At 40.0% G+C, this 21327-nt stretch overlaps 1 protein-coding gene across 2 annotated transcripts; it reads right to left on the minus strand.

Moving 5' to 3' along the window:
- Positions 1-1448: 1448 nt before the first annotated feature.
- On the minus strand, positions 1449-20746 carry LOC133534878 (serine palmitoyltransferase 2). Of its 2 annotated transcripts, none has more exons than XM_061874177.1 (9): positions 20410-20746; positions 15355-15537; positions 8061-8215; positions 7576-7768; positions 6991-7218; positions 5073-5304; positions 3847-4021; positions 2564-2734; positions 1449-1728 (listed from the first exon to the last, which is right to left on the minus strand). In XM_061874177.1, the coding sequence occupies exons 1-9, from the start codon at positions 20563-20565 to the stop codon at positions 1611-1613; spliced, it is 1611 nt and encodes a 536-aa protein (XP_061730161.1). In that variant the 5' UTR covers positions 20566-20746; the 3' UTR covers positions 1449-1610. The 2 variants fall into 2 exon arrangements, 1 of the variants encoding a protein (XP_061730161.1); XR_009802091.1 differs by lacking the exon at positions 1449-1728 and adding an exon at positions 2973-3097 and having other exon boundaries at positions 2618-2734; positions 20410-20739.
- Positions 20747-21327: the final 581 nt, after the last annotated feature.

Here is a 21327-nt window from a genome sequence, read left to right on the forward strand (position 1 = left end):
CTGCCACCATAGAATACTTTCCTAAGTTGGGATATATCTTTACAGTTCGTATTCAAAAGTATATATTCATAATATAGTCTTGCTTACAAATTTATTAACTTTAAAAGACACCACAGCACCTACTTAATCTTTCTGGTTTAACCCATTGGTTGACTGGTAGAGAATGTTTTAAGGCATTAAGTCCGCCATTTGTACCTTCATGTATTGTGAAATAAAGATTAAATAAATAAATAAAAGTATCCGTTATAGTCTAATTGTTTTACCTACATATCAGAGATAAAAAACAGAGATAGATAGAGAAGAGAATTTGAAAGAGGTGGATCAAAGAAAACTGTAGCCTCAGTAAATTTACCGTCATCTTTTGACACATGATTAAAACTTTTAGAACGCCATTTGCCTTTGATCCTTATTCTTTTATTGATATGTGTTAAATATCATAAGTGGCGCCATTTAATAGATCAATGGCATCGTTTTGAGCGATGGCGCCACAAACTTTAGCCGATGCCCGGTTAGATGGCGCCAAATTCAAATAATTTTTGATACATATCCCTGTTTGTTACTTGAGAATGGTATCCTTTGGGGCGGAGTCTGATCAGCTACTTTAGATGTTGCCATGTATTTAATACCTTACTACCTAAATATTTTTTTTACGCTTATAAACACGAAAACCGCAAATCATATTGCAAACGTGAAGTATGAAAAATGCTTCTTTCATCCATTTTCATTTACGAACACGCACATATTTATTAAGATTTGCACTCATATTATATGTGGACTAAGCAAAACAAGCAAGTTTTACAAAACCATTATTTACTTTTAAATATTATGCACCACTGAGAAACGTAATTTACTTTTTATGATTATTTCTCAAAGTCACTTAAAATACTCCAATAGTGTGCCTTCACCTTATGTTTGACAAGTTGACAACCTCATTTGTGTAAAAGCATTCTCATTAGTTGTGAGCTAGAAAGGCAAACATATTATTTATTGAACTTCCGTGTACCAATTTATAACATTGAAAAAAAAAAAGATTATATTAGAAAGGTGTCTACTTAATAACAATATATGAACTACATATAGAACGTATTGTGTTATTTGACTTTTGTTAACGATCGAAAACAATCAAGCAAATTGGACAATTTCTTTCGTTTAATTACTTTCTTATATAAACACAATAAGCGAGTCCACACAGAGAGCATACCCACGAGGCAATTTCCTCACGCACAAACCGGCCAGTGTAGACGTGCCTCGGCCGAAGCGGCGCGCTCAGGCGAGGAAAACGCGCGCGCTCGCTCTGTGTGGACCCGCCTAATAAATATTTACGATACAATAAATAAGTAGGTACTTATACATTTCTCAGAAATTAAGTTTCTATTGATTTTATTCGCGAAACAAGTTTTTAACCAAAATCGGGACGGTCCTTTGGTAAATGAAAATGATACACCAAGCAACATAAAATAATTTATTGAGTAATCTCGCATACACTCGTACGCTAAGGCGGTCTTCACATTGGATGCGGATCGCCGCTCCAGTGTGCAAGCGGGACAACGCACACGCGGTGTCTCGCTCACACCAGTATGATAACCGTGTAAAGTAGGAGTAACGTACAGCTAGTGCGTCACGCGCGGGAGGCGCGAGTACCGCAGGCCGAGCTCGTCGGCCGCCGCCTCGATGGCCGCCAGCGCCTTGTCCAGCTGCTCGCGTGTGTGCGCCGCCGATAGGCAGAACCTGTGGACGAGGTGCTAGATGATAAGTGACCAGGTGGCCGGAAGATTTATATATAGTAGTGTGACTACTTAAAACAAATCAAAAATATTTAATAAAATAATTTTAATTGTTGTCTAGTTGCAAGTGTTATTCGTTTAGAAAAAAATTGCGATATGACAATGTTATGAGATTTTTTTTTTACTTAACAACGGGCGAAACATGATGTGAATGGGCTTTAGATAAACCATGGACAAATGATAAGTAAGACGCGCAATGCAAAGTATTGTAACCTATCCTATGCAGTAACAAGGTTGTCAAACACTAACCCCCTTATTCATAAACGTTTACTAAATTTAACAAGCCGCTAATAATCGTTTGTCCCTTTCCGACGTATTGGTATGATGGAAAGGGACAAACGATTATTAGCGGCTTGTTAACTTTAGTAGACATTTATGAATAAGGGGGTAATTGGTTGAAGCGAATAACGTCAGCATCGCTTCCGGATGGACACATTCGGACGGAAGCCGTGGCGTCCTACACATTGATGGCGACGGTCCATCGGAGGCAAGCTATTAGTGCGAAACTAAAAGTATTGCTGAGGATAGGAAAGCGTGGCGCAGACTTATGGCGGACCCAGGTATCTCTGTGGTGACTTAGGGTGGAACCACATCTATAAGCTTGGAGCCGCACTTGATGATTTTATGAGAAATCGCTCGTTAGTATGAAGATGCGTACGTATCTTCATAATTACAACGAGCGATTTTCATATATAAAGAATACGGCTTGATACTGATAAATGTGATATCACCTCTTAGAAAAACATCATTCAGTTGCCCAGAACGGAGTCGTAGCTCACCGTATGCGGGCCTGGTGCAGCGGCGTGGCGGGGAAGCCCACGCCCACCGCGGCCACGCCGGCCGCCGTCAGCCGCTCCACGCACGCGGCCATCTTGCTGAACGAGTACACCATCATGGGCACCACGGGCGACTGCGGGTGCCCGTACGTGACTACTCCCATCGCGCGTAGTCTGTAATAAAATAAACAATGAGATTGTTATTGTTCATAATTGCCCGTTTTAAAATAATCCGGTGGAAATATTTCAGAAGACAATAATAACCACCCTTTACATCTAATATCCATGCCCTGACTCGGCACGTAGATCTGTGCGCACTAAGCACTTGCGCGAGGACGGGCGGCGCTATGCTCTGCGCCTAAACCGAATGACACTGTAAATGACTTCTTGAGAGAGAGATAGTGATACTAACCGGTTGCGGAAGTATCTCCTGTTATCCCTAAGCGCAGCCATGCGCACCTGGTCAGATTCAGCGCGTAGTTCTCTAAGCGCGCTGAGTACTTGCGTAACAGCAGGCCTCAAGCTCTGCACCTATACCTGTCGAGAACCAGTGAGAGTAATACCTGGTAATACTACGATTATAGTTCACAGAAGAATCTCGTATTATCTCAAACAGCGGCCACGCGCGTCTGGTCGGATTCGGCGCGTAGATGTATATGCGCGTTAAACACTTGCGCGAAGACTGCCGGCAATGCTCTGCGCGTAAACCAGACAAGAGCCCATGAGAGTAATACAATACTGTCCGCGGAAATATCTCATGTTATTCCTAAGCGCGGTCCGGATTCCGCGCGCAGATTCTAAGCATTACGACGGGTGACGTCATTCTCTGCGCGTAAACCTTACGAAAGCCACTGTAAATGTAATACCTACTGAAGTCTTGAAAGAGAGAGAGAGAGAGAGAGAGACAGCGAAAGGTGGAGAGAGAGAGAGGGAGAAATAGCACTATTACCGTTCGCGGAAGTATCTCATATTATCTCTAAGAACAGCCACGCGTGCCTGCCCAAACTAAGCACGAAGAACTCTGAGCGCGCTGAGCACTTGCGCAACAACAAGCTTCATACCTTGTGTTTAATTCACGAGACACCGTGAGAGTAATACTAACCATTCGCGGAACTTACTTCGTACATATTACGCCTAAGCGCAACCCACCCGCGCCTGGACGTACTCCGCTCGGAAATCGTTAAACGCGCTAAGCACTTGGGCTACGAAGGGCGGTGCCATGCTCCGAACCGAAACCTGACGAGAGTAAGACATAAACCTGACAGGAGCCACATAGCAATACTGACCGTTCGCGGAAGTATCTCGTGTTATCCCTAAGCGCGGCCACTCGCGCCTGGCCGGGCGCGGCGCGCAGGTCCCGCAGCGCGCTCAGCACCTGCGCGGCGACGGGCGGCGCCATGCTGTGCGCGTAGGCGTGCGCGTGCCCGTGCAGGCGCACCCAGCTCACGAGGCGCCGGGAACCTGCGCGTGGCGAGGCGGACGTTACACGTTGGGAAAACTGCTCAACGTACCCCCTTATTCATAAACGTGTACTAAAGTTGCGATGCCGCTAGTCATCGTTTGTCTCTTTTCGACGTATTGGTATGATGGAAAGGGACAAACGATTATTAGCGGCATCGTAACTTTAGTAGGCGTTTATGAATAAGGGGGATAGAGTGTAAGCCTTGATCATTAGTACCTATAGATGATTACAGTAGAGCTGGCACGAATGGATCGAATGAGTGAATGAAAATATCTAAATGTTACAAAAAACATGTTACTAAAGTTAACATTTATGATGAAAATTTCGATTGGTATTTTGCAAACAAAAAAATACAAATACGTTTATTTAATTACTTTTTACAGCAGTTCATAGGTATAAAAAATATATAGGTATAAATAGGTTTAATAAATAGGTTATTTAATTATTTTAAACAATTTTTTTAATGTGTTTACACCCATTGTATATGACCTCTACCTACTGCACACTGACGTCGTGAACTACGGAAATTTCGTATCGTTTTCCGTGATTTTCTAGACTACGATGTCAGTGTGAGAACAGGGTATAAACGAAATGAAAACTTCAAGCTTCAATTTTCTTACCTATTATATCCAGCGACGGAATATATCAATTTCAAAGTGTCTTAAACATTAAGCACTGTCATATATTTTATCTGCTTAATCCCAATAAAATTAATTTCTCTTTTTTCTTAACGACGCACTACTACGACGCCGCACGTATCAGTAGCGCCATGTTTTCTCGGGCCTCCAATACTGTGTGCTTCGTCGAGAACCGTATAGCCATTTATTAACCGAGCCAGTGCGAATGGTTCGCGAGTTGTAGACACAAATGTACAGCTCACAGAGCTAATAGTATAAATAGGGGCGTACCCGCGATACAGTCGCCCGCAGCCCTAAAGCTTAGTAAACGTGCCCACAAGCGTGTGGACACACCACAGGCGTCCGTGGCACCGCGCTTTAATACTGTGTGCCTCGCGTAGGTACATATTACCGTTTATTATAAAGTACGCACCCGCGATGTAGCCGCCCGCAGCCCTAAAGCTCTTGGTGAAGGTGCCCATGAGCACGTCCACGTCCTTGGGGTCCACGCCGCACGCGTCCGTGGCGCCGCGCCCGCGCGGCCCGAGTGCGCCGATGCTGTGCGCCTCGTCCAGGTACAGCTGCAGGCCGAGACGCTTCTTCAGCGCTATCACGGCGGGCAGCGCCGCCACGGACCCCTCCATGCTGTACACGCCTTCCACTACCTGCAAGGAAGAGACACTTTTTATAGAACGAAGGTTGTAAGAGAAAAAGTAATAGATTGGCTTCACACACTAAATCTTAAAGTCAACTTGAATAAAACTAAATATATCCAGTTTAGGAATTATAAAACAAATCCCATGGAATTAAATATCACAGAAGGGGGAACGACAATAGAAAAAGTTAATAAAAGTTTCCTGGGTGTTACTATTGATACTTTTCTTAACTGAAAAGAGCATATTGCTCGAATTAATAATTAATTTCTAGCCAATGTTATGCTTTGTCAATCTTATCGGGCATTTGCTCCGAAATCATTGTTAAAAATTCTTACTATGGAAATGTTTTTCCACTGCTTACCTACGGAATTATTTTTTGGGGAAATTCTGTAGATGTACAAAGCAATTTTCTTTTACAAAAGAGATGCGTACGTACTATATACCGTATGTATAGCGAGTAATCGCTTCGAAAGGTATTTAAAGACAAACGGATACTCACCCTTACGGGTATTTATGTACTTGAACTCTCGTCTTTTCGTTAAGAATAATATTGAATATTTTGCTAAAAAGTCTTTATTAAGAGATAATCTAAGGGAAGAGTACAAGTATAACCTAGAGTGTCCAAAAGCGAATAACACATTGTACTACAAAAGCGCCTTCTTCACTTCCATACGTGTATTTAATTCCCTACCTAATTATATTAAAATATTGGATGGTAATCAATTTAAAATTCAATTAAAACGGTTTCTTACACCAACTACATTCAAAGTTTTTATATTTACAACCTTCCGTTTTATGCCCAATCTCCCCGCACGCCATACATTTATGGTTCGCTTCCAGTTTATTTACACCCGTGTTAACATTATTAGCGTCTCGATCTACCGCGACTGCATTCTTTTCTGCCGCCTCCAATGTCGTAGCCAAACTGACCGCCCTCGCGTAGCCGATGCCGTCCTCCGCGAACAATCGTTGCCGCGTCGACTCACTTACAATGCCGCAAACAAGTTGGTCGCGGAGATTTTCTTCTAAAGACGACCCAAAATCGCATGTTTTTGCTAGCTTCTTCAGTTCCGCCACATACTCAGCTACACTTTCTCCCTCTGCCTGGCGCCGCTGCCGAAATCTGTAGCGCTCGGCCAAGATGGAGGGTTTCGGTTGTAAGTGATTTTTGAGCAGTGTCACCGCGCTAGTGAAGGTCAAAGATGAAGGTTGGCTGGGGCTTGCTAACGTAGATAACAAGTGATATGCATCTTCTCCCATTACTGCGATTAGTGTTGGTAACTTCACTTCATCCTTAATATCGTTCGCGAGGAAATACATTTCTAACCTCTCACAATACATAGTCCAATTTCCCGTTTTCACATCGAACTCGGGTATTTTTCCGACGCCCATTGTTTTTAACACTACATATATCACACATACACTGGATAATACTTGATTTAAGCACGTATTTACTAAAATACAGTAACAAAACCACGCCTCGTTCGCCAGTGACAAATAATAGGCGTGCGTTCAGAATATCATTTATTGCAAGACTGGTTCTACCCTCCATATCTATACATATACCAAATATATACCAAAAACGTATTTTATACTTTAAACGAGTATTTCGAAGCGATGGAAGAAAAAAGCCATATGTGTTAGATACTAAGAATATATATGTTGCAAGCCAAAGTTCACAAACAAAAGACGTACGATAACAATCTTGTCCCACTTCCCCTCCGCCCTGGCCCGGCGCGCGAGCTGCTCGAGGTGGCGCACGTCGTTGTGGCGGAACACGCGCACCGCCACTCCCGCTAGCCGCAGCCCTAGTATTAAACTCGCGTGGTTGTTCTCGTCGCTCAGCACTAGCGCGCCCGGCGCTAGCAGCCCGGGCAGCATGAGGGAGTTGGTGGCGAAACCCATTCCTACTACCACTGCTGCCTGAAGACAAACATTTAAACATTTGAAAACACGTAAAGGACAAAAAAAAACTTACAATGAATATGAACTATTAGATCATTATGCATTTCTTGACTGGCAAACTTTTTAAAAACCTGAAAAATATAAAAGTAACCTCAAGCTCCCTAAAAAGTAACCTAAATTCTTAAGAAAACGATGTTAATACCAGACGAGTAACCCTTATGATAATTGTGGGCGCCCGTAGATTTTTGGAGGATTGTTACGTGAGACAGTGACTGGACGTCGTTCGATACCCCCCGTCAGGGGGGTATGAGAGGCCGCTTCCGCCTTTCGGCTGCGGCGGCTGTCGCGAACCTGAGACAGTAACTTCTATCTTACCTCAACACCTAAAAACTCAGCAAGCTCAGACTCGAGCTGAGCATGCAACGGGCAGGAACCCAGCTCCGCCCGCGACGAGCCCAGGGCGAGCCCGTAGCGGCGAGTGGCCGCCTCCACGTCGGCGTTGCCGCCGCGGTAGCCCAAGTAGTTGTACGAGCCCAAATTCACGCATTTCAACTCGCGTCCCGTGAACCTGAAATCAGAGTAGAGATATTTAGCGGTACAAATAAAATCATAGAATCAAACGCAGAAATTCGAAATGCGTTGGTCGGGATAATCTCGTAAGCAGTCCCCGAACGAATACCACACAACTGTAGGCAAACCAAACCATTGAAATTCAGTAAGAAAGACGAAATCTGTCTATGAACTGTCATAAGTTGAAGTGGAAGAATAGAGTGGAGGCCTATGTTTAAAGGTGAAGAAAGAAGTCTAGGTAACTTTGTAACATCATGTGGCAAGGAATTTTGAAAACTGTCAAGGGTTACCTGAAGGTCCAGTTATAATCGTCGGTGGCGCGTTCTTTCAGCGTGATCTCCGCTTCAGGAGTGGAGCAAACCGGTCGATTGAAGCAGTGTCGCACCCGTCGGTACACATAGCGCGAGTAGAACTGATCGAACGGGTTGTATAGCGGTGCGTAGCCCTGCGAAGACAAATATGTATCATCAATAAGAGTAGTCCTTTCGATGCAATAACTGGCGCTATTTTGGGCTAGTAAACTTTCTTACATAAACAATACATACAGTACTTAGTTACAACGTGACAGAGCAAGAAGTCTCCTGTTGGATCTTTATGATGATATGGTGAGTCTTTACTCATCCAAAGTATGGTCAGAATTATTAGGTAGTGTCATATCATGATTCCAAAAACTCCTGCACTTTGTGACTACATTTCTGCAGAAGTCGCCTTTCACTTTCAGAGAACCTCATCCTGCAAACCTGATTACGCATCGTATTTACGAATTCTAACTATTGACAATCGTTTACGCTCCGTAGCGAACGAAACGCAAATGTGTCCGTCGCACTAATATTGCAAAGGAAAAGATTGATGACTACGTAAACGATCGGCATCTTACCTAAGTACCCTGTAGTGACATGAACAAAATTCAAAATATTTAGAAGACTTTTCATTGGACAAAAATATCAAATACAATTAGTACATACTCGTCAGTCAGTGTACACATGCCGTGCCTCTTCGTGACTCAGGTGCTTATCAGTGGCGATAGCGATCGATCCACTGTGCCTGAGTACTCTAGTATTGTATCGTTATCTACATCCTACTACTACTTCTACATCCAGTGCAAACAGGTACCGTAGAACGTGCTTACCTTTTTCCCGGACGGGTAATTGCACACCAACAGTGCAACAGTTTTTATTTATACGTTGAAACTATATAATAACCTCGTTTACATAAGTCTTACATGTTAGTAGGGATGGCTATATTAACATACTATAATATATTCATTAAAAAAAATATTTCGAATTTCGAATCTTAGTGCAAATTTTGGAGCATAGCCGACTAGACGTATTTTTGCACCACTGCACACAAACGGACGGATTTAGAGTCTATGGAGAAAATTTACCGTAACGTACCGTACCGACTTACCGAGCTTCAAGCGAAACATAGACTGTCGTCAATCTGATCCATTAAATTGATTACAACGACCAGTCGTTCCAATTAATAGAAGACTCGTCGACTGCGCTACACACTAAGTTGTATTCGTTACCAAATTTTATTTAATACATTTATTTACCAAATCTAAATACGAATGAGCAGTGTCAATGGAAACAGACATGACTTGTTTTTAACGCGCTTAAATGTTGCATTTCCGCCCACAACTGATATTGTTCCATGAATCACAAATAGGCACCTACTTTGTTTGATAAATATTTCAAGGTACTTTTAATGATCTTCGTACAGTCAATGCAACGGGGAATATTGTACTTTACTTATATTGTGCAATGAAGGTTAAATAAATAAATCAAATGTGATGGCTGATGGCACATCAGAGGGCCTACCGCGAACACCGAGGTTCGCCAATTGCGGGCATATTTTTCTGTCACTCTAATTAAATCTTAATTGGAGTAAAAGAGAAAGGTGCCCCCGCAATTTGCGAATTCCGGTGTCCGCGGTAGGTCCTCTTGAGGGAGATATTGATTCGTACCCTGACCGGATGTTTTAGTACTTTATCTCGATAGAATGGACGGGTTATTTTACTAGATATTTTTACATTGTTTTTAAACCCAATCGACTCGGCCAAAATATTATGTTATTGGGGCATGTTATTCATTTCTAGAATATGCTATAAAAATAACTCGTTTGATTATAAACAACAATTGCGAATAAAAAATAAAACGAGATAATAAAACCTCTACACGGAATAAATGCTACTGAGCTGAACACAAAATACATATACAATCAGTTTAAAATAGCAGCTCATGTAGGTGTGTACTACACACTGTGTAGAGCCTTTAAGAAATGCGTATTGTAAAATAATGATAAGGAAAACCTTTTCTTGTCAGGAAACCAGTTGGGATGATTATTTCTCACAGGTGGAATTCCAAATTCTTAATTTCATAGCGAACCAGCAAGAGCTGGAATAACTTGCGAAGAGTTAAATGAAACTCGTAAAATTCCTTTACTTTCACCACGTGGGGCTCATCCCCTACATATTGGGTTATATCTCATATTTCTTTTGACGACCGGTTTGGCCTAGTGGGTAGTGACCCTGCCTACGAAGCTGATGGTCCCGGGTTCAAATCCTGGTAAGGGCATTTATTCGTGCGATGAGCATGGATATTTGTTCCTGAGTCATGGGTGTTTCATATGTATTTAAGTATTTATAAATATTTATATATTATATATATCGTTGTCTAAGTACCCTCAACACAAGCCTTATTGAGCTTACTGTGGGACTTAGTCAATTTGTGTAATAATGTCCTATAATATATATTTTTTTATATTTCTAAGTGTAGTTTCTAATGAGAGTACTTTGCCTGGTGTCATTTCTCGGGAAGGTGCGACGTGGACAGGCCCGTGGAAGTGACGTCACTGCGGTAGTCTGTAACCTACTTTCCTGCGTGAAACCTGACGACTATTCTTATTAGTTACACGACTGCCGGCGAAATTTCTCGGTCGAACCAGCTTGATGTGACTTCAAAGTTCGTAGGAACTATCGCGAGGTCTATAGCTCCAGCCACTAGTTGTGTTATTATTTATTATATAGTTCAGCATTTATACTTGTTCATCCATCCATTAAGGGCAGTGTCACAAAGTGGTGAACCTTCTGGAATAGCTACGAGACCATCGGTGGCATCGGTCGATATAATAAAACAAAAACCCTTTCTAGCTGTTCTAGAAAAGTTGTGCAATTGCAATGCACAGCAGTAGAATACTTAATAAGGATTACAATAAAAAAAAAAACACTCGCTAAAAACTTTGGCAAATATTTATTCTATAAAGCCTGTTAGATATTTGAGATTTAAACTCAAAACTCTCACGTACGTTACGTTTTGACATACCTCCAAACAAGCCTTAAAACGAGAAAATTTGTAGTCGGGTTCACTTTTCTTTTTTTAGATATATGCATTATTATGCCACCGAAAACCAGTAATGTTGCCCTCGAATAAAAACACAAAGACGTAAAGCAATGGGCCACACCGTACGTCTATTCCCACGCACATGAATATGAAATCGATACGGGAATTGTCGCATGTCATAAAACGATATGGCGATTGTTGAGGCTAAGGCACGACTAGATCTAGGGAATTTGGTGTAGATATCGCTTTCTTGTATTTGTGTAAGATACGCTAATTGGACACGTAATCTGAAGCAAACACGCGAGGGCAACTGGGCAGACGCGGCACGTTCGCTAAATCTGAAAGTACCTTTAGGTAGGCAATGGTGTAAGTTTCGTGGTAGTACCGAAGGGAATGCATGCGACATTTAGATTCATGGATCCGAAACTTGACCGTGATTGATACACAATAAGTTTTTCTGAACTGAGGATCTTGAGATTATCCGTCATTTTACAGACTTTTGTATAGAAATTACCATGTACCCGTTTACTTTGCTCTCGAGTGTATATTCATACCTTGCTCCTGTTAGTTGCGAGCGATTGTGTAAGCAGGACAAGGGTAAGCGTTGTTAGAGGCAGCTAATGGAGTTCACGGGCTCGTTTAGATCAATTACCAGACACGGCAGGATTTCGCCTTCAAATTCGGATCAACGCAACCTATGGTGGAGAGGGTAACTCTACTTTATATTATGTATAAAATTATTTATAAGAAACGGCAAAAGGGGAAGCAGAAAAGAATAATGAATGATAAGAATAAAAATAATTTACTCTAACAAGCTAGAAACATAAAATGAGGAAACAGGAAGGAAACTATAAATGGAATAAAAAACAATATAAATAAGTACTTAGTAAAGTTGAAAATATGTCACACTACTTTATGTACGCATTTTATATCTATGAAACGCGTTAAAGTTCCGAAGCCTACATACTCGTAGTACCCACGAGACTAGAATATAAATGTATGTATAAGTACTATCGTCAACACTGTTATCTGACCATTTTTTAAACCATATTTCAACAACATAAGGTCTACCAATTAACAGATAGAAGCTTGCTGTTAGTACTATTTATAACCTACAATACAATAGAACATCCAAGCTCTTGAACTCTTTGCCTTCATAGAATGATTTCATAGAATGATTACGCGTATACATTTTTGACGAATATCTAACGACGACGAGGAGTAATATGAGTTAGGTTTAGTAGGCAACTCCGATTGCGTAGGTCCTTGGTAGGCAGATCCTATACGTTTAGTACAACTATTGATCGGGGAAGTCGGTGCCATACGGGGTTAATGACCTCAATCATTATGCTAATACGGATATGCCGCGGGAATCCCGGGATTAGTGTTGTATTACTTTCTATTACAATGTTCCTCATTTTAATAAGTTAATGATATAAATATATATTACAGTATAATAATGAACAGGGGTAAAGGTTTTACCATAAAATAAAACTACATATTCATCATTATTTATCATTCAATTAGAAAAGGATGGCATTAACTAATAAAGGGACACTGTTTGCTATCTCTTTCGCGGTAGTTTCAACTATGCATTCTTTGCACGACGCAAAGAATAGAAAATCCAACAGTAACCTTCGACAAGCCAGGTAGTCGGGTAAAGGGTTATTGATTTATCACTTTAGATAAGTATATTTTAAACAATACTATGTTTAACACCCGTGTTAAAAATAAGAGGAATGATTTATCTAGGGGCATGGCAGTGCCCCTGCCAAGTCGAGCAAAAAAAGCGGCACGGCCGTACCATCCTTTTCTCGGAGCAGTTCAGGCCATTTTCGACCCCCCTATATCTTCGTTGTGGATAAATCTGGACGCCTTAATTTTCAGTAACCAAACAGGCATTGTATAAACACAGTATATTTCAAATTTCATTCAATTTCAACCAGTACTTTAAGAATGATAACTAGTCAAAGTTTCTTAATTTTGTCACTCACTTACTGACTGACCGATCATCAAAACTCTAAGGCACTCTTAGCAGACATAGAAGCTTCAAATTTAGAATACAATTAGTGTTTAGTGTATAAATCAAAGAAAAACTCAAATATTTTGCAAGTTCGGTCCAGTTTTCTAGATACACCAACCGCATAAAAAAGAAAGGTTAGTTATACTGGAAATTGAAACAATTCTCGTTTAAAGTGTATCAATGTTTTTAATTAATGTCTATCTTTTAATAAATAAATTTAAATATTCTAATACTCAACTTAATTTTCGAACAAGATCGCGGCATTTGAGTCATGTCCATATTAAGATTTCCGTTTAAAGATTTATTTCTCAAAAGAATAACAATTATTCACTTATATGAGAAAAAACAACAATCCATTACAAATTAAATTAGTGAGCGATAAAAGTAAACACATAAATAATGGTGCCGCGCTAGTAAGTAGTAGAAAAACAATCTAATATAATAAAAGTGGTGTGTGTCAGGTAGAACAAAAACATGCAAAACAAGAAGATTTCTACTTGGAATCCCGCGGTGTGGCACCAACTTTGGCGATCACAAGTGCATCGTACACCTAGTTCACCTGGAAACCGGACTAATCCCAATTAGGCCTAGTTTACCCTCTTGCTTGGAAGGTCTGACGCTTTCGTAAAAAAATAGTGCCTACGCGAATTCTTAGGATTAGTTGCCAAGCGGACTCCAGACTCCCGTGGCAAAATGCCGGGACAACGCGAGGAAGATGATGATGTACACCTAGGTCACCTAGGTAAATTGTCGAATACATATTACATTTGACCAGTTAAACGCTCTCATCTAATTATTCAAATAAGGTACCTAGTTTAAATCACGTCAATAATTTGGTCAACAAGATCATTAACTAGTTTTCAATTACTTCTAAGAATATGATAAAATAACAGCCACTTATAGGTAGTACAAAAACTTTTCATACGATACAAGCCAGACCACATTTAACCTAATGAGCCCACAATTATTGTGTCGACTATGCTCAACTAATTGTTGCTAAATATTTATTTATAACTAAGAGTATATCATTTACTTTCAATATAATTAATAAGTAAGGACTTTTGTCATTGTTACGAAAACTACGACATGTCGCATCTTATCACTACATTTTTACAACACAAAAAGTAAAAAAACTGTAGATAGACTGACAATATACTCACCTTTATATTTGAAATTATTTGAGATGGACATCATTTACTAACCAATATTAGTTTATATTAAACTTTACAGCCTAACATTAAGGTCTATATTTCAAAAGGTTATGTAAAATTTTCTCATCCCAGATAATTTAAGCCATGTCTGTTAACTGTTAAACATGATTGCCGCGTTTACAAGTTGCCTAATCTGCTATGTTTGCATATTCATATTCATTCATTCAACAACACTACTCATGTTCACTTTTGCATAATTTGCATCTACATACATAGTTGTTTTTATGCCTAACTAAAGCCAATATCAATGAACCAACCAATATCAGAATAACTTTTCGCCCATAGCGGGCACCATCACTTTCATCTACGAAGCACTTCGCACATAGCCTATAATTCTGTATTATATTTACTATACACTATCAAAGAAATAAAAATGTTTCATTTGAAAGTATTTTCATCGACCTTATTACTTACCCTGACCTAACCTGAGTGTTTTTCTAACTCCTAGCTGTGTTGTATTCTAATCTAACTCTTGTACTCTGTGGCGACTTGAATGTGACTTCGATCAGAAAATAAACAGATGCGATATCATTTTATGGTCCTTTTTAGTTCCTTATTATTTGCTAAAAAACACGAATGCTACATTTATCGTAAGCAGAAAACAAGACAATAAAAATCGACCTTATGATCTGTCTTCACAATTGAGAACATCATGCAGATAAGGTAACATGACATGAACGAATGAGATTATAAGATTATAAACATGGTCCGATGTGTCTGGAGTTATCGCTCGCTGAATCCTGATAATGCCAATACTTTGCCTGCTGACTCATTCATCAAACGTAGGTACAATAAATATCAGTGCTCGAGTTGTCCTATTTCAAGTTACAAGTACAATTTTCAGAGCTGCAATAAGGGCTTGTGCACAAATCACGCGAGGTTTTTTCGGCTACTTTTTTACGATGAGAAGGAAGAAGCTCAGCTATGTTGATATACTTAGCACAAGATGACGTGGTAAAAATTTAGCTGCTATAAGGATAAGGAGAGATATTTTTCAGTTAGGACATACCTCTCTCTTCCTTTCTGTGGCGACCTTGGGCGGGAAGAGCAACTGATTAATGTAGCTCAAGAAGATAAGGAGGAAGAAGCTGAACTGCGTGAGAGCTGCAGTGATGAGTGAACAGCGCTCGAAGGACTCCTCGGTACCGCCCAATGTCTTCCAGTCCAGGGGAGGTATGGGTGGCGCTCGGTTCTGTGAACATCAGTTTTATTGAGCACTTTTAAATATATGCGATGCGGGGCCGCACGCCGCCCCGGTGTGCGAGCGGCACATCGCTATATGCGATGGATAATGCGTTTCGCTCACACACCGAAGCGGATTGCGGATCCGCATCAGTGTGATAACATGTTGTGTTGACATCAGTAACATTAAAAGAACCTTCTATACGTTGCTAACCACCGAGAATCCTGAGTATTCGTTTTTTGAAAAACCCCATTTCACAGCCACAGCGTGACTGTTTTTGATGTGAATAGTATCAAGGAACTGAACATGATCTTCCATTCATTCGTTTAATGTATTATGTAGTATAGAAACTGGAAAGCAATGTTTTTCTTGACTGCTCAAGTGAAACAAGCCTGCATGGCCTAGACAAGGACAGAGTCAAATTAAAGTGGGTCTACGCAAGGTTACGTTGTTGTAAGGCAGATAAATAAATGGACACTTGAGTATTACACTAACGTTGACATTCATTGATGGCTATTTTTAAACCTTATATTAATGGCATAAGGTGTATTAATTGTCACACAATAGTTTGTTCAAGCGACTGCCGCGATTGCCTACGCGCTGCGGCTACTATCTGATAGGTACTAAATTCATTGAAGAAATTGGGCCACGCCACATTCTTATAGTGAGAATAAAAATTCAGTTTTTGTTAGTAGAGAAATAAGTCACAATATGGTAAAACGCATTATTCATAATTTTAAACCTTGATTTCAAAATTATCTACTCAAATGACTCTAATAGTATAGTGCACACTATTGAAGGTTTCTAAATGGCCAGCTATGTGCATGTGTCACTTCAGTTTCAGGCCTCCATAGGCTATGGTAAACTTATCATAATCTGGCTGGGCTGTAATCTGTATACTTGTTTGGTACTGACGTGGTATAAATAAATCCTAAGTAGTACCATTGGATCTGATACCTTTACTACAGTCTCACAATAAATGCACTCATCATTCAGACAGTCATCGCCATGGCACCTGCGCATTATGGTGCGATTGTTCTGTGCCGATGGAGCGAGCGCGTGCATTTAAAGTATCATAGTGAACAGTTAGGAATAAATGTTAGCTGTACGTCAACTGTATGCTCGGAACACATTTAGCGTAACTGTCTGTGTTAAATTGTTGTTTCTAAAACATCCTAAATAAGTTTTTCTAAATAAGATGGTCTAAATCTTGACTAGAAATTAGGGGTTAGTTGCACACCTAAACCATCAGTCCAACAAGTGTCTCTTTCCACTCAGAATGGTTAACATTCAACCAAACCACAAAAAACCTAAATCAGCACACCAAAGTTCATTAGGTAATTATAGTAGGGCTTATTATTTAAACAAAAATTGATATATGAAAAAAACATACTTTGCAAGGTGCAAAAACACAGACAGTGAAGGAAGGAACAAAGGTGACAGAGTGTGCGAGTGTGATTCTATTAAGATGACTAAAAATCCTAATGCAACGCCTCGAGAATTAACAATGTTGTAGGTGGCATTGAATATCATTTTTACATTTTATTTATTGGAGTATGAGAACTGCCCACCCTACTGCTGTTTATAATTTCAAAAGATAATATGGGACTTGACTACGGGACTTTTTTGTGAATCAATAGCTAACATAGGCTACAACTGGCTTTATACACAACTATACAGTACAACTGGCTTTGAGAGAAGGAGTTCTCTACAAAATAACATAGTAGTTGGGTAGTAGTTTTTTTAACATTTTACTTGGTCATGATTTCAGTGCATTCAACAACTAGCTTATCTCATATCATACTTGCTGGTTGTGGCACTATAAAACTGTAAGATTGCAGTTGTAAATCCATGTGGTACCTATTTCTTCATGTATGTAAGGATTTCACCAGTGTGTGGCACAAGCATTTTTGTACTGAATATACTTGTGCCGCACAGCACCACACACTGGTGGCTTTATATTTACTTTTTGGTTCTACTAATATTTATTAAAATTGGTTATCTAGAGGCAGACCAATCACTCTCTGCATGGGGAATGCTATGGCAAAATGGCAATATCATCAATAATGTCAAATTTATATGAAAATATGACATTTAGAGTGACACATCCCCACTTTGTTCTATTCAAGTCCATGCAAAGTGAGCTTAGATAGACTATTTATTTATTTTACACTAGCAGCTCTTGGAGCTGATGCGTGTATCTCACAGCACTTGTGTTTATTTAGCACTTTTTAAAGTTCTATGTACATAGTACTATCTGCCTGTCTTCTGTCTGGGTATGAGCAGCATATGAAAATCTTCCATATTAGTTATAATTTGAGTTACAAATAATATTTTGACTTCTAATGAGCCGTGGTGAAAGTCGGGACAAATCAAGTAAGATGATGACAATTTTTACTTCCAATAGTTCCAATATAGGTAGTGGCTCTGACCAAATAACTCCAAAACATAACATTGCTTTGTCATCTAATTTACATATGTATGCAAAATTTCAGCCCAATTGGAAATCAGGAAGTGGGTCAAATTTAGTTTCCAAGATATGACCCATAATCAGTGGCAGCCTTAGGGGGTGGCGAGCAGGGCAGTCACCTGGGGCCTAGCGCTAGCGAGGTCCTCACATCAACCCGATCACATGTTTACAAGGGCCTCGCAGATCAGATTTTTACAAGGGCCGCCCGGAGCCTCTCTATGGTTAAAGCCGCCACTGCCCACAATACTAAATAAAATCTTGTGAAAATAAAGACAACATCACTTACTTCAGTGTAAGTTTTTTGTAATTTGTTTTTTAGTGTTCCATACCCAAATGGTCCAACAGGACCCTATTACTGAGACTCCGCTGTCTGTCCGTCCGTCCGTCCGTCTGTCACCAGGCTGTATCTCATGAACTGTGATAGTTAGCATGTTGAAAGTTCTACAGATTATGTATTTATGTTGCCGCTATAACAACAAATCTAAAAACAGAATAAAATAAATATTTCTTTCCAATCTCGAGGTTCTCATCCAATCACCGAAGTTAAGCAATGTCGGGCGGGGTCAGTACTTCGATGGGTGACCGTTTTTATAGATAATGGTACGGAACCCTTCCTGTGCGAGTCCGACTCACACATTGCCGATTTTTTTAATACTACATTGTTAGCAAACAAGCATATGGCCCACCTGATGGTATTTAAGCCATCTCTGTAGCCTATGTACACCTGCAACTTCAGAGGAATTAACCCCTTTTAGCTCTGGCAACCTTACTCCGTGGCAGGAACACAACAGTATGAGTAGGGTGTAGCGTGGTTATAGTCATTTGTACAAAATAAATGGATAGAACTTGTCAGGTAGCAATGAAAAATAATACAAAACCACTTTTGAATTTAGAATGAACACATTAATCATTTCTGCTATCAAACTAAACAATAAGTTTTCAGCAAAAATTACATTTACAGTACATTTACAGTACTTTATAGCACTAGTGCGAGAAGTAGCATATTATGTTACTGTGTCGAACATTTAAAGGGCCATATGTACTGTAAAACGTTGTACGATACATGTGCGAATAGGTAATTCGCAACTCGTGTCGATTTAAAACACTCCCTTCGGTCGTGTTTTAATTTATCGCCACTCGTTTCGAATTTCCTATTTTTCGCACTTGTATCGTAATGTACTATTTTGGTACAAGCTTTTATCATTAACTGTACTTTTCTTTCCACTGGTAACTAATACTCATCGTGACAATTCTAAAAACCCCAAATGTAATTAGGTTGCGTTATTACATCCCGGAAGCAATGAAAAGGAAATAGACAGACGAATAAGTATAGCTTGGAAGAAATACTGGGCCCAAAAAGAAATTCTTAAAGGGAACTATAGTCTCAATATAAAAAAGACTATAATGGACTCTTCCATTCTGCCAAGCTTAACTTACGCTAGCCAGACATGGGTCTACACCGAAAAAGTAAAAAATAAAATTGTATCTTGTCAACATGCTATGGAACGAAGTATACTGAGGCTGAGAAAAATACAAAAAACGAGAAACGCAGACATCCGCATGAAAACTAAATTGACAGATGCCCTTGAATTTAGTTTAAAACAGAAGTGGAACTGGGCCGGGCACTTGTCAAGATACGAAGACAGGAGATGGACTTACCAAATAACTAAATGGCCAGGCCCAACAGGCAAAAGAAAATGGGGAAGACAAAAGAAAAGATGGGCCGATGATATAATAACCACAGCAGGAAAATGTTGGATGCATATGGCAAAGGACAGAGGAAGGTGGAAAGGAATGGAGGAGGCTTTTACCCTCAGAGGGGCCACATAACAAAGATGGAAGAAATAGTTATAAATTAGAAACAGAAACACATTGCAAAACTTGTTAAGTGAAAAAAAAAGCTTTAATAATAATAATAATTGCATCCCGGAGTTCCCATGGCCAATTGGCCATGTCCTGTCTCCATCATCAGATCAGCTTGATGGTTCCATAATATTGCATTGTAACCCGTAAATCGGGTTATTATATGTATGCAAATTTCAGTTCAATCTAAACCTGGGAAACATACATACTAACAGGACAAGTTAAATAAAAGCTTGTAAAAATACACTCATTCATGATCACATTTGATACTACTAGTGACAGTAGTTATTGGAATGTTTCATGGTTCAGTTGCTATCGCAGCGGGGCCTGGGCAGTACCGCCCGTAACCACACTCGGGACACCGGACATGATATCTCGCAACATTCACTTTGTTGAGGTACTCAGACTACAGTTCTTCGCCGCCATGAGGACCTGGACACCTGCTTGGAGTCCTGGGGCTAATATGTATGCGCCCAAAGGAACTAGGAAAACTTTCCCTCAAACGTTTATGCACGAGGTACAACACGGAAAATATCGCAATTACTCACGTCATGACTACTGTGCTGAGTAGACTTTGTGTATCCATTTTTGTGATTGTTTATCTTGCCATTAGCACTAGATTCCTTTCCGTTACAATGCTGTGGTTTCTTCAACGGTCCCGCCTCACTCGAGCCGACACTACCGTTCGCAGCAGTCGCCGCCATCCTTGTGCACTGCACTCAGCACTGTGCAGTGTACAAACTTCAGATTGAACTACAATATCTTGCAGCGATGTTTCTGCTGTCTGATCAAGGCGTAGAAATAGAAATTTTAGCTTTATTTATGTCGTGTTATACAAGCGCTTTATGCGCTTTACAACCAACCAGAAACTGCTGCCTGCGTATCTGCTTTATCCACTGGGCGTGCCTCTCAATTCTCAAACAAATCTGACAAATGACACAACGACTGACGTTGACAGTGACAGCTGCCGGCCCTACGCCACCGCTGAGTGGTTTTTTTATAGTTTGTCAAACCGTTTCCGTCCGTAGAGGGATGTCCATGTTTCCGTCAGTAGAAAAAAGCGGCAAATTTAACGAATGCAGCTGTGAAAGGTTATCGCCCCATAGAAAATTTGAAATTCGCGCGATTTCCTACTGACAAACATATTGACTGGCTATATTATACATAGACGAATTAGACGAGATCCAAAGAGACGAGATCTTGCAAAGAATGACATGAGATTTTAGATAATTGATGGCTAAATAGGAGCAACTAATTCAATCGATCAATCGAATGCCGCAATGTATTGCAAAATTCTTTGATTGCAAATCACATCCGATTATCGATAACTTTTGGAGAGGCCAAAACTAGTAGTCAGTCAACTAATTATGACGAAGTAGAATCTTGTAAAATATATTATTTCTATTACAATTTATATCAAATCAAATCACAATATGAGTAAGCTTTCTGCGATTTTTGAATAATTA

The sequence above is a fragment of the Cydia pomonella genome, chromosome 2 (assembly GCF_033807575.1).
Source record: "Cydia pomonella isolate Wapato2018A chromosome 2, ilCydPomo1, whole genome shotgun sequence".
In the NCBI taxonomy this organism is placed as follows: Eukaryota; Metazoa; Arthropoda; class Insecta; order Lepidoptera; family Tortricidae; genus Cydia; species Cydia pomonella.

What these genes read in the sequence shown, in the direction of transcription:
- LOC133534878 (XM_061874177.1), bottom strand. Translation starts at nt 20,565, where the DNA reads ATGGCGGCGACTGCTGCGAACGGTAGTGTCGGCTCGAGTGAGGCGGGA. An exon ending in CCACAGAAAGGAAGAGAGAG is followed by an intron (nt 8,216 to 15,354) that starts GTATGTCCTAAC and finishes TTGTCTTCGCAG; the next exon opens with GGCTACGCACCGCTATACAA. An exon ending in TGCGGGCGGCTACATCGCGG is followed by an intron (nt 4,022 to 5,072) that starts GTGCGTACTTTA and finishes CGCCACGCGCAG; the next exon opens with GTTCCCGGCGCCTCGTGAGC.